This window comes from Perca fluviatilis, chromosome 23, assembly GCF_010015445.1.
Source record: "Perca fluviatilis chromosome 23, GENO_Pfluv_1.0, whole genome shotgun sequence".
NCBI lineage: Eukaryota > Metazoa > Chordata > Actinopteri > Perciformes > Percidae > Perca > Perca fluviatilis.
The window spans coordinates 7,708,930-7,722,645 of record NC_053134.1 but is presented as its reverse complement, the minus strand read 5'-3'; the positions used below and the strand labels follow the sequence as shown (position 1 = coordinate 7,722,645).

The following is a 13,716-nucleotide window of genomic DNA, read 5'->3' as shown; positions in this document are numbered from 1 at the left end:
TATGGTTATGCCTGATATAGTGTATACACATGCAGTATTGCTGGTTCAGTTGCTGACGTCAACGAGCCACATGGTTCATTATTCTTTGTAGAGGAGATGAGAGCTGCTGATCACCTTGGGAACCACAAAGCTTGGACCACGCTTTAACATTTATATCTAATTAGACCTCCACATTGCCATAAATGCACAATGGGGCTCTATTTGAATCTAGTATTTTTTCCGGTGTCCACTCTTTCTCTCACTGCTGTGGGCTTCTACCAACAGCTGGGTCATGGATCTACGGCTGACATTTGCAGTTAGCCAGTTGGGTCGGCCGTTTAATCATTTTGGCCATTTCACTGCTAATGTGGTCTGAGTCTCAAGTACATTCATTCATTATTGATGAGAGAATAAATGTCTCTCTGGTACACTAGATGCAGCAGTTACCCAACTGAATCATCCCCCAATGATGAGATCCTTTTTGTGTTGGATGGCTGGTCATCCATGTGGATGTGGCTCTGGGGCTTAAAACTCTCAGAGCAGCCAGAGAGCTTTTTTTCATGTGCTTTTCCTTACAGTAAAAGGAAAAAAGACAGAAAAAGAAAATGCTGCTTTTCTTTCCAGCTCAGGCAATCACTGCAATGTTAGGCAGCAGTCGCCTGTTGCCATGGCAACTACCTGTTAATATTCCGGCAGAGTTTTCTCACTGACAAGGGGAGAGCGCCACTTTCTCACATAAAAAAAAAAGAGAAAAAAATCGATTGGACATTCCTGCAGAAAATAAGGGAGCTGAGCCATGTGGTGACGGAGAGAATGGTACTGTGATACCAGCGCATGTTGGCGCTGATGGTTCACTGCGTCAAAGTGACCCGACTGACCTTGACTTGTCCTTTTTAGAGTAGGAGAGGCTCAGTGCGTTTGGCTTATAGCAAATCATGATGTCATCCAGTCATCATGCTTCAGTTCCTATTGGGCACTCACTTATTGTTTTTTCTTTTGCAGAGATTTCTTTCGAGGAGACTGTTCAAAGGTCGGGCATTAAGGAATTGAGCTTTCTTTGCTCTTGAGTGGGGAAGCCATTCAGAAGGGATTGGCTGTCTATCATGAAAAGGGTTGGCATTGATCACAAATCCCATTAGTCCCAACAGTCCAGACAATCCCATTTCGCTTCTAAAAGAAGACCTTTTTGAAATGGTGCTCTTTTTTTCATGCAAGAGACAGGAAAGCCTGTATAATGAACTATACATTACACACACACATACTCAATAGCTAATAGCCTTATGTAGAGCTGAAGTAGGGCTGGGCGATAAAACGATAACGATATGTATCGCGATAGACACGTAATCAATATCAATAGAAAATGCGGTCGATAAAACGTTCGATAACTTGTTTTTCTTCTTCGGAAGAAACCAGAAGTTGCAAAGCAAGTTTGGTTGCATGAACAAAGGCACTCACTCTCTGGTAACCTAGCAACGTAGGGAGTGACACTCTAACAGCCAATCATGTAACAGTATCATGTTTGGTTTCGCCCACATTGCTGTCCGTGTTGGATTCTACCATTCTACAATAACAGAACCGGCGGCGTGGAGCGATAAGTGGAAAGTGAGTGCCCGGCGAAGCGAGGAAATTGTTGATAAAACAGGAAAAGTCAGTATGGCAGTTTTGGGGATTTTATAAGTCTGACCGTCGTCCCCACACACAACACCCGCAAACTTGTTTTACCACCTTAGCGCTCACACTTTGGAGCACAGCCGTATTCGCCAGCAACGTCCAACAACATCTGCAGCTGCTACACACGCGCAAGCAGCAGACCGCCATGGAGAGGTACTCTGCATCAGCGCCTTACTAAACGCTACAAAGAAATAACGGAGGCAGATGCTGAGCACTGTCCAGAAGCCAGGTTACCAACCTAGCACTAAACCTGCAGAAAATAGTTCTTCTCAGGTTTCAGGTTTCTCTATGTTTATATTTAACACTTTGCACCATTTTATTACACCTTATTAAGCAGTTCTTACTTATTCTTTCTTCACTGTGATTTTAGACTTTTTACATTTTTTTAAAACGTCTTTTTACAGACGTTTACATTTTAATTATTTGAGTGATTTCCATGGTTGTGTTGACATTTCTGCTTTTATAACTGAGGGGATTATAATCAGAGGAAGGTTAAGTTTAAAATAAAAATGTTTAAATTTAATATATTTTTCTCCTGGTCCTTATTTTAAATAGGTCATAAAAAATATCAATAATTATCGATATCGACCGATATGAAACACTTATATCGTGATACAGTTTTCAGCCATATCGCCCAGCCCTAAGCTGAAGCGTGTTTTGAAAAATCAATTAGTCAATCGACAGTAAATTAAAGTTGAATTAAAAGCAAAAAAACATGAGGATTTAATGCTTTTCTTGTCTTATGTGACAGTAAAACACGATTTTCTGACAGTTTGAAGACCAATGAAGTAAATAATCTGTGGCTAAATCAATGATAAAAGTAAGTGTTAGTTGCAGCCCGCACATATGCATAAGTAATCTTATACAAAATTGAAAAAATATCGGCAGCAGAGGTGCAAAGAGACACGATGCATCGCTTCTGGTCCGGTGACAAAACCTAAAAAGGCAATTTGAGGTTCTCAGAGTTTCAGTAAACACTGTAATAATTTGTTAGAAGAGTTGCAGCCTTCGGTCCACTAAACTCACCTCACAGGCCCCTCTCACATTGTTTTAAGATTTCCCCCGTTTGCCTTGTGGAAAGGGCCCCAATACCGGTAACACTAACGGAGGTGTAATGTTACGCATGGCCACTGTTCTGACTCAGGTGCCTGGGTCTGTTTCCCGACGATTCAGTAAACTGCCGTTAGCGCCCTTAGCGCCGGAGTTAAGTGCTGACCGGGTTTGGATTGCTGTAATGATAGTGGCCGGCTGCTAGCTGGCTGGGGGCTGACTGTGCATGTTGTCAGCTCTCATCCCGACTAAAGCCTTGCAGCGCCGGGAGAGTGAAGCAGACAGACAGGGGTGTGCTAGCTGGCTAAATTACCATTAGATTAGTCGTCTATCTATACAGTTAACGTTACTGATGAATTCGTGGGTTAGCCCAGAGTTGTTAACCGTGGTCAAAACAATCAAAATACTAAAAATAACTGAGCGTGTTGAATGATGTCGTAATCTTATGTTACCCACCAAGAATTAGCTAACGTGATACCAAGCATTAGCATTAGCTACTTGTCAACCAGCACCTTTATAGTAGGCTAACCTTAAAGCAACACCAAAGCACTTTTCTTCTTTGGTCCCCCTACAGGTTGGAAGCGGAATTGTCCATTACTGTTACCATTACCATTATTCTTATGTCTCATTCAAGCGAGTTGATGAACCACTGAAACGATTTTGGAGAAAAAAAAATTAAAATCATGAAACGAACCAAATCGTGGGTTTGGTGTATCGTACAGCCCTAATCAACAACAGTGTTCTGTTTATTTTTGTATCTATACTTTTTAATATTTGCTTAATGCTGTTGTTTTTATAAGCTTTTTAATAGCTGTCAAAAGAATAGTCCCCACATTTTGGGAGGTCGGCCTATTTGCTTTCTTGCAGAGATGCAGAATCAACACCGCTCCCGTATCTGTCTGTTGAATGTGAAGCTTCAGCCAGGAGATAGCTTAGCTTAGCTTAGCGTAAAAACTGAAAGCAGTGGGAAACGGCTAGCTTGGCTCTTTCTAAAGGTAAAAAATACACCAACTAACACCTCTAAAGCCTGGATTAATCAAACCATACAGTATAATGTGTTAAAAAGTGAGCTTTACATGTGCTAGAAGGGAGCTCGTTTTAGCTTTTGACAGTGCTAGGCTAGCTTTTTTTCTGCTGCTTCTTGTCTTTTTGCTAAGCTAAGCTAACCACTGTAGCTTTATATTTATGGCACAGATATGATGGTGGTATTGATTTTCTCGTCTAACTTTCAGTCATTCTCAGAAAGTGATATTTTTCCAAATTTCGAGACTATTACTTTAAGGGTGTTATGAGGCAATATTTTTGAGCTTTGGTAAAAGGGGCAAACATGCAGGTCAAGACTCCCCTGCAGGTGAACTACATTTGTGGACATTAGCAACAAGCAACTGACTGTATGATACGACTAAGAGAGACTCATTTCAAAACATAACTGGAACCGTGAACTGAGCTGAACCCTTTGCTGTCTGTGTTTTCATAGTACATCCTTAATAGCTGTAAAACAACAACACAAAAATAAAAAGAGCCATATTTGTGTTGCTTTCTCCATCAGACTCATGTAAACATCAAAAACATGGTTGAGAAGTCGCTTCATTAACACTCCAGCAGCTTTATTAAGCTGTATTATATCAAAGAGTAGCATATTTGTTCTCAAGCTGTGAGAGTTATATAAAGTGCTTTGTTCTAGGCCATGGCACTTGTTTTTGTCTGTCCCTCTGCTTCTCTGCAAAATGAATTCCGAACTCCAAACCTTTTCCTCGAATGATCTCTTCTCACATCCAGACAGCTGTTGTGTGCATATACCTGCACAGCTCAATATTCTCTACATTATTTATGATGACTTGCACAAGCAGCAGTATATCAGCGGAGATGACTCAAGGGAGTTTGGTACATCGCTTGGAGCTTTAAAGTAGCCTTGTCCCCATGACCCAGTCTCCGTCTTCATCTGCCCGACAGGAGTAGAGATGAAGGGAGCCCCAGAATAGAAAATGCAGCTCATATCTGTTTATCTGGGATTAGACTGTTTCTCAAGTATACGTATATACACCGCCAAGCTCATCCAATTGCCTCGGAGGTCACAGAAAGATGTCGTTGAAGTGACTTAGAAATATGAGGTCATAAAACATGCCTACAATGCTTCAGAGTCTCATGTTGCTTGTCATTTTTTAATCAGACGTTTGTGTCAGCATCCACACTTCCCTCCATCCCTGCCTCTTTTTCTTTTTTTGCCCCCTAGTTTCCAAGATGCCAGACTGGCTTCTTTCTCACCTCTGATGTTTATTACACAAACAGCCCATAGGATCAAATATTACTTCTTTTTTTTTCCCATCCGAAGAAGCCAAGTGCGGGTGAGAGATAACATGTAGAGGAAGTGGGAGGTGGGGAAAGAGAGAGCTGCAGACTTGTTTATATGTCTTGATCTGACGGGATGAATAATTCAGCAAAGGGCTCCCTGGTACCCCAGGATTATGTTAAAAATAATAGAAAGGTCAGTGGGGAAAAAATAGAAAACGTTGGGGGAGAGGGAAGTTGGCGGGGGGAGAAGATGGGAGGCCTTGATTACAGAAAGTTCTGTGAATTATTCAGACTTGTTTTCCCACCCCAAAAAGCCACACAAGTACTCCAGCAGAGGTAGCCATGAATGCCAATATGGTTTTGGTAATTAGAAGAGATTTCTCTGCTTCACTCTGGGACAGAAGATGGAGAGCGTCTGATAGTTAACCAAGGTTGGAGGATTTCCTGCTTTTCTGTTTCCCATCAGGCACTCTGAAGTCTTCTTTTAGACATTTTTACTTTTTCTTTCTTTGGCTTTGCTTTCCTTAGACATTTGCAGCGCTGAGCATATTGCAGCAGAGCAACACTGATGTGTTGTTTACTTGCAGTTTCACAGACTTCCTCTTGATCTCTGACCTTCTGTTTAGAAAAGCATGCATTAGTCCGAAGTTAGCTTTATAAACTCATTGAATCATGTTTTTATTCATAATTATCTTCCTCAAAATCTGTGTAAAAGCAGCAACTTTGATTTGCAGGTCAAAAGACGTGTTAAGATTAACTGGGCTACATGTGGATGAATGTTCTTTTTTTTTTTAAAGGTCTCGGTTACATATAACCATCGAAAGAGCATTTTAAATGACTATATTTCAGTGTGAATTAGCTCCAAACTACACTTTGAAATATGATCATGAAACAGCGGTAAATGTCGACTAAATGTTGTCTTTACAACCAAAATGTAGCCCATTTTTCTCATTCCTGCAAAATCACCAAATCATTGCTCACAGGGCAGTCTTTCTTCTCTTTGGAATATAGAAATGCTACAACACTGCAGACCAAAAACCTCCTTTTTTGTTTCAAGAAATTCCATCTGAGACACACCTTAATACCAGCTGTTCCATCAATACTGTTCAGTGGTTAAACAGTAATAGAAATAAGCTGTTGTAATCATTATTGGAGGCTCCAAATAAAGCTGACCTCCCCGGAAAGGCTGTGGGAGGAAGAGGGAACAGGGAATACTGGAATTCATGGGCTGGACACTGTGGGAAGAGGACATGGTGGGAGAAATCTGGAGCTGGAGGGAAAACTCCAGACTCCTGAGCCTGCTGCACTGTATCCGCTGCGTGGGTCTTTTGTCTTATGTGCTGGCATCACACACAGACACATTGACTAAGTTCCTCCATGTTGTAATTACAGTTTGTTGAGAAACAGCGTATCCCCCTGCGCCATGTCATTAGGATTAGCACTCGGCAGGGTGTTGCTTTCCATTCTCCGGTAGCAAAAAACTCAATATCCCATCTGTCACAATGCCATTCTCTGCAGCTAAACAAAGCCTGGCTGCAGTAACACCACCTAAATGGATTAATCCTCTCCAGCCAACAGTATCTGACTGCTGCACCTAGTTTGCAGGGAGGTTAAAAACACAGAACACACCTGCGATCACAAGGAAAATACACATCCCACCACTGTTTATGCTCAAATTTGCACTTTGAATTTACAGCTTTGAAGTAACAAATGTGGCTCGCAGCCTAATTGGCTCGATTAGAGTTCAAGCTATGAACTAAAAGTCGAGCGTACAGCCAAGAGGAGAGTGCTATCAAACTACAAGTCTCAAAATTCACTGTAGATATAATTTATTTCAAATATGGTAAGCGATTCTGCTCGAATTATGAACTTCCAATCACGTAATTTTGATGTTCAAAAGAAACCTTTGTGTGAGCTACAGTACACATCACCGGAGACGAAATAAATCAGCATCCCATTCATTAAAACGTTCAGTCTGAAGTTTATATTCATGATACCAGCTGTGATGTTTTCACCAAGAAATTAAGATTTACAGTTCAGTATGCTATTAACCTGCGACTTTGTCTCCATGTTTAATCATGTACACAAATGTCTGCTCTCTGCTGCATGTGAAATGAATGTTTTTCTTTTTTTCACCCAGCTTAGCAACTCTGTTTTGAATAGTTAATTGTAAGTGCTGATTTGTGTGTTTCCCCACTTTTCTAGACTTTTTTACAGTTTATATTCCCCTGTTATTTTACAGAGTTGGTTATTCATTTGACATCAGCAAAAAAGCAAAGATGCAGATGAAAGCTTTTGGTAATTTTCACCGAAAAAGGATGCATAAATGTTCCAGTTTCTGACCTTGTGCCCTGTCTGCAGGTGTGCTGAGCCTGCCGGAGAGTTTGAACCTGCACCGGGACCAGCAGCGCTTAGGGAGAGGGGGTGAGGGTCAGGGATACACCCAGGCCGAGCTCCGCACACTGGAACAGTCGCTGCTCGCAACCCGGGTGGGCAGCATCGCAGAACTGAGTGAGTACACTTTTTTTTTTTTATATATATATATTATTTTTATTGGCTTTCTTTTCAAGCTGATAGTATACACTGACAATATCCATGCACAAATGCCAACATTAGAACCATAAGACCCAAAAAGCATAACTCAATGAAACTCATTTGTCTAAATTCTGGGTCAAATTTTCGGACTTGAATACACTTACCCATGCTAGACACTTATAAACACAATATAGATTACAATTAAAGACTCACACATGGAAAAGAAAAACACAAAATGCAAAACAAAACAAAACAAGAACAAACAAAAAGAGGCCTTTGTGAATGACACGATCCTACAGGAAGTGTACGTCAAATGTTATTTCAACTTACTTATAGCACACATAAACTACACACATCTAGAATTATACAGTGCAGATTACAGATTGGCAGAGGGGAACTGAATTGATTTCAGATGTTCCAGTAAAGGATTCCATATTTTGTAGAATTTAGTGGTGGAACCTTGCAATGTAGCCCTCATCTTCTCTAGCGGAGTAGGACAAAAGATCTCTCAGCCCGTGATAACCTGTGGGAGGAGTGGAGGATTTCCATCTGAGTAAGATCAATCTCCTAGCCAATAGGGTGGCATATGCTATATTTATTTTTTATTTTTTTATTTATCCTTTATTTAACCAGGACAAGATAGGCAGCTGAATTACATCACATCATTACATACGTACAAAGACACAAAGAAAACATAAAAATAAAGACTAATAAATTAATAGAAACAGTTTGAAAGCCAATTATGCACTTACAAGGAAGTCGCAATTAAAAACATTGACATGTGAGGGAGTTCAACTCAAAACACCTCATTCTTAACTTAAAAACACTCAAAGGAATCAATTTACTAAGTTTTAAGTTGTTCTACAGCAAATTCCATGTAGAGGGAGCAGAATAAACAAAGGCCTTTTTACCCAGCTCAGTACTGACATGTGGGACAGAAAGCAAGACAACAGCCTGAGAACGGAGAGAATAATGACCACCACTTTTTTTCATAAGAAGTGAACATAAATAGGATGGAAGCACACCAAGAATAGCCTTATATATAAATGTGTACCAATGACAAAGCCTCCGTGTGGCCAGAGCAGACCACCCTACACGAGAGTACAGTTCACAGTGGTGGGTGCGAGCTTTACAATTAGTAATAAATCTCAGCGATGCATGATAGGCTGCGTCAATCATATGAAGGCATTGAACAGATGAATGCATATATAATATATCACCATAGTCCAGCACAGATAAAAAAGTGGATGCCACTAACCGTTTTTTAACATTAAAAAAAAACACAGCTTATTTCGAAAGTAAAAACCCAATTTTAGCCTCAACTTTCTCACTAGACAGTGAACATGAGGCTTAAATGATAGGCAATCATCAATTACAATACCAAGATACTTATAAGTTGTAACAGTCTGTATTTCACGTCCGTCAAGAGTAGTCACTGAGGGAACATTCAGTGGTCTATTCCGAGTGCCCGTGAAGAGCATACATTTGGTTTTTTCTGCATTGAGCACAAGTTTCAGCTGTAGCAACGTGTTTTGGACCACAGTGAAGGCATTCTGTAAATGTGCAATGGCTTGTTTAAGAGAGGGTGCACAGCAGTAAATAACTGTGTCATCTGCATAAAAATGAAAGTTTGCATCAGACACATGCCGATTAAGGTTATTTATATAAATAGTAAATAAAAAAGGGCCTAACACAGAACCTTGTGGAACCCCTTTAAGGATTGGTAAAATACCAGACTGAACACCATCATACTTAATGCACTGGGTTCTGTCACTAAGATAGTTTGAGAACCAAGAGACAGTATTCTCTGAAAACCCCGAATTAAGAAGCCTAATCTTTAAAACATCATGATCAACCGTGTCAAAAGCTTTTGACAAATCAATAAAAAGTGATGCACAGTGCTGCTTCTTGTCACGAGCCACAGAGATGTCATTTATCACCTTCATTGCAGCTGTGATGGTACTATGTTTTTTTCTAAAACCTGACTGAACTGGGGATAAAATGTCCTCAACATGCAAGAAGTTTTTCATCTGATTACTCACCAGGGATTCAAGCGTTTTGGCCAAAACAGACAAATTAGAAATTGGCCGGTAATTATTTAAATTATATAAAGTCAGCCTTGAATTTAGGCACCACTAGGGTAGAGGGCAGCACTCCAAACAGGATAGTTACTGGAATAGGGTCAGAGGGCACATTTAACATAGTAGATAGTGTATTGAAAATTTCAGTCCAAAAATTATGGAGAGTTGGGCAAGTTAAAAACATATGAATTAAGGAGGCTATAGCCTGCTGGCATCAATCACAGAGGGGATTTATGTGAGGGTAAATCCTAGAGAGCTTCTCTTTACTCCAGTGAATGCGATGGAGAATTTTTAATTGTATTAGTCTATGTTTGGCACAGAAAGAGGAGGAATGGACACAATACAAGAGTCTCTCCATTAAGACACTCTGGGAACAGGATCTTGGAGTGTTTGATGAGGATATTTGCCTCATCAGATCTCATCAGATCTCTGCATCCAGGGAGACAACAGCCTTCGAACAAGTGGGTGAAGGGGAGGCATACATAATATTAAATAAACGCCTGACATTGACATGTCTATTTTTGATAAATCCAGTTCGGTCATTAGATATTAACAAAGGCAGGATTGAGTCTAAACACCTTAGCTAATAGTTTAGCATCCACATTTGTCAATGAAATGGGCCTATATGAGCTGCAGAGAAGCGGGTATTTGTTCTTTTTTAATAGTAAGGAGATAGATGTTTGCTGTAGAGTAGGGGGTAAGCAATTGGTAGTAAAAGACTCATTAAGCATTTCAAGTAAGAGGAGGGCCAATTGATCTGAACATTTTTTATAGAATTCTACGGGGTAGCCATCTGGGCCAGGACATTTGCCACTTTGCATAGCACAGATTGCTCTAGAAATCTCCTCTAATGTGATTGGTTGTTCCAGGCCTGATGTTGAGGCTGCATCCAGGCCTGGTATGGAAAGGTTTCTGAAGAAAGAGTCCAACTCTGACAGCCCACTTTGATTCTCAGAGGTGTCCAAGTGACTGTAGAAGTTTTTGAATTGATCATTTATTAATTGTGGATCAGTTGTAGTGCCTGTGTGTGTTTATTTTTAGAATTTGGTGAGCTGAGGATTTTTGGCGCCGTTGGTGAGCATGCAGCTTACTGGACTTATCACCTTGCTCGTACTGAGCAAAAAAAAAAAAAATGCAGATCTTCAGCAGGAGTGCTTGACAAGTTATTAAATTCAGCTTGTAATACAAGTCTCTGTTTATACGCATCTGGGGAAGGAGAAGAAGCGTAATTTTGGTCAAGTTGTGAGATCAGACATTAGATCTGACATTCTCTTTTCTCTCATACTTTTCTCATGGCTGGCATATGAGATCACTTGACCCCTGGTGTACGCTTTGAATGTTTTCCAAAGGGTAGAGGGGAAGTGTCCTCAGTTTTATTTATCTTAATAAACACATCAATTTGAGTGGACAAGAATTTTACAAAGTCATCATCTGACAATAGCCGGGTGTTAAAACGCCATGGTGGACGTGGCTTTATATGACCTTTCCAGTTAAGTTCCAATGTCACAAGGCCATGATCAGAGATAACTATGGGATTATAGGTGCAGGAGAACAAGGCAGGGAGGAGTTGATTATCTAAGAAATATAATCTATACGTGTGAAAGTATGGTGCATATTTGAGAAGAAAGAATAAGCTCTGCTTGTTGGGTTCAGAAAACTCCAGACATCAGATAGAGCAAACTCTTTTATAAAAGACTTAATTAGTTTAGCTGATTTAGTTTGAGGCTTCATATTCATAGAGGAGCGGTCTAAAGAAGAATTTAGCCAGCAGTTAAAGTCACCTCCCAAAATGAGGCAGTGAGATTGCATATCTTAGAAAGAAGAGAAAAAGGACTTGAAAATTTTCATCGTCCCAATTGAGGGCATAGACATTGGCTAAGATGTCAAAAAGATGTCAACATTTTTTATCCAGTTTGGTATTTGATAAAGTAAACGGCATATATATGTGTATGAGAATTGCAGTTCCCCTTGCCTTACAGCTGTAATGTGAGGGATACATCTGACCAACCCACTGTTTAGGCAACAAAGAGTGATTATCTGTTTTCAGGTGCGTTTCTTGTAGGAAAGCAATATGAGTCCCCAAACTTTGAAGGTGGTGAAGAACTTTGCTTCTCTTGACAGGTTGATTCAGGCCCTTTACATTCCAGCTAGTAAATTTGAGTGTGTGTCCACCCAATTTTAACATCAGTTTACACATTGCATAATATACAATGTGAGTTTTACAGAATTTTAACCAAGTTGGAGAGAATCCAAACTAATACAATGCCTCGATGAGAATGCAATTTGGGTTACCACCCTGATGAAGGCAAGATAACCTGAAAAGGTTTGGAAAATAAAGCATAGAGTTTTAATTGCGATGAACTTGGACGCAGTAACATTCTCAGTTGGCCACAAACATCTTCACGGAAAATCACGATGAGATAAGATTTCTGGAGTGACATTTTTTTTTTTTAAATATCTTGACAGTCCACAGAGAGTTAAGGGTTGACATTAAATTCCTCCCTTTGATATCCCTCTGGCATTTAATGTATGCAACTGACGAGATTCAGTTTAATATATTGCACCTAAGGGGATCACAGACATTTTATTAAAATGTTATTCAATATGTAGCAGGCGCATAAACAGGTTTAGACTGATATTTTCAAGATCAAATATTAGCCACCATCATTGAGTGTAGCCTAAAACCTGAGATTTAACCTGCCTTCCTCAGTACAAGGAGCCGCTAACCGAGCTATTAGCAGAATTTTATTAATAATCTGTACTTGGAATATAGAGTTAAGGTGACCCTTAATGGTCTATTTAAATACTACATTTAAATCTTAAATTTTTTTCTGCCCTGCTGAAGAGTCCTATTAACCCTAAAACGGCATTAAAATAGTCAAATTGACAGATATTAAATATTGCCCCCTTATATATGAGCAACTTAAGGCTACAGTAATTGGCTCTCAATCACATTGACACTAACTTCAGTGTCAAGCATATTCTAAACGCAGCAGTGATTGTTATGCACATTGAATCATCTCAAGGAATTATTTCCATAACTGTTTGCCAAATAGCCCCATTAGTGTGAAGGAATGCACGCTCCGTGTCCCTGTGGGCTGAGGCCAAGCCACCGCCTTCCTACTCTCCCCTCATCCATCCCCCCCCCTCCCTTCCCTCACCCTCTGACAGGCTGCAGCGAGGAACCGTTCTGTTACAGCTGTTCTAACACCTGTTTATGAGTCACGCCGCCCAGAGACCTTTCAATCCAAGGTCAGCGCCTCAGAGGCTTTTAACCTCAACTTGAAAGAAAGGGCTCCACCTTTAACTGTGACACCCCCACTACCTCCAGCTCCACTCCCACCCCTGTCCTCGCCCTCTCCACAGTCACATATTAGATCATCCTGTCCCCTCCAGGCATCTGCACACCGAGTTCCTGTCCGTGCACATTTGTCCTGGATGAATGTTTGTTTCACCCCCAAAGCAAATTAAAAACCAACGATTCACTATGCATCATCGATTAAAGCAAGAATTTGTAGTCTTTTCTTGTTCCCCAGTTAGTTAGCCACGGGGGCTAACTAATCACCTACTTCACACTGGAAGGTGCAGTGAATATCCTTTTTAAACCTGCAATAACTGACTAACTTTTAAAATTCAAAATAAGGCCTTAAAAATATTGAATTCCATTAACAAAGTTCTTACATTTTTTTGTGTCCTTTCATAGGACACTATAACAGGAATACCATAATGTCAAAATAACTGTCAAGTGTGTGTGTGTGTGTAAGTAACATTACAGTTAACTATGTTTGGTGCATGGTTTAGGGGATAGGGGTGGTACGGTTCATGAAAAAACATCCGAACCGTTCGGTTCACTTGTCTCGGTGCGAAGCGTGTGTGCGTCACACGGTTTGTCAGTACACCGTTAATGTGCACTAACCACTTACTGCCGTAGTGACCACTTTCGACACCGACTTGAGCGTGTAATACGTCTCCTTAACAGCAGGTGGCGCAAATCTGTATTGTCGCCCAAAAAATAAAAACCGGCTGCTGATCGGACGAACGCGTCACGTGGGTCTGTTTTCTCCGGAAATTCAAAGACAGACTGTCATGGCGTCTCGTACTGTCTATG

At 40.4% G+C, this 13,716-nt stretch overlaps 1 protein-coding gene across 1 annotated transcript in view; it reads left to right on the top strand.

Annotated features, from left to right (window-relative positions):
* Positions 1-13,716, top strand: part of LOC120553325 (ankyrin repeat and BTB/POZ domain-containing protein BTBD11-A) — a 211,631-nt gene that overhangs the window by 143,989 nt on the left and 53,926 nt on the right. Inside the window, exon 2 of the mRNA XM_039791618.1 lies at positions 7,354-7,503. Within this exon, the coding sequence (XP_039647552.1) occupies positions 7,354-7,503 (150 nt within the window). The remainder of the gene's footprint in view (positions 1-7,353; positions 7,504-13,716) is intronic.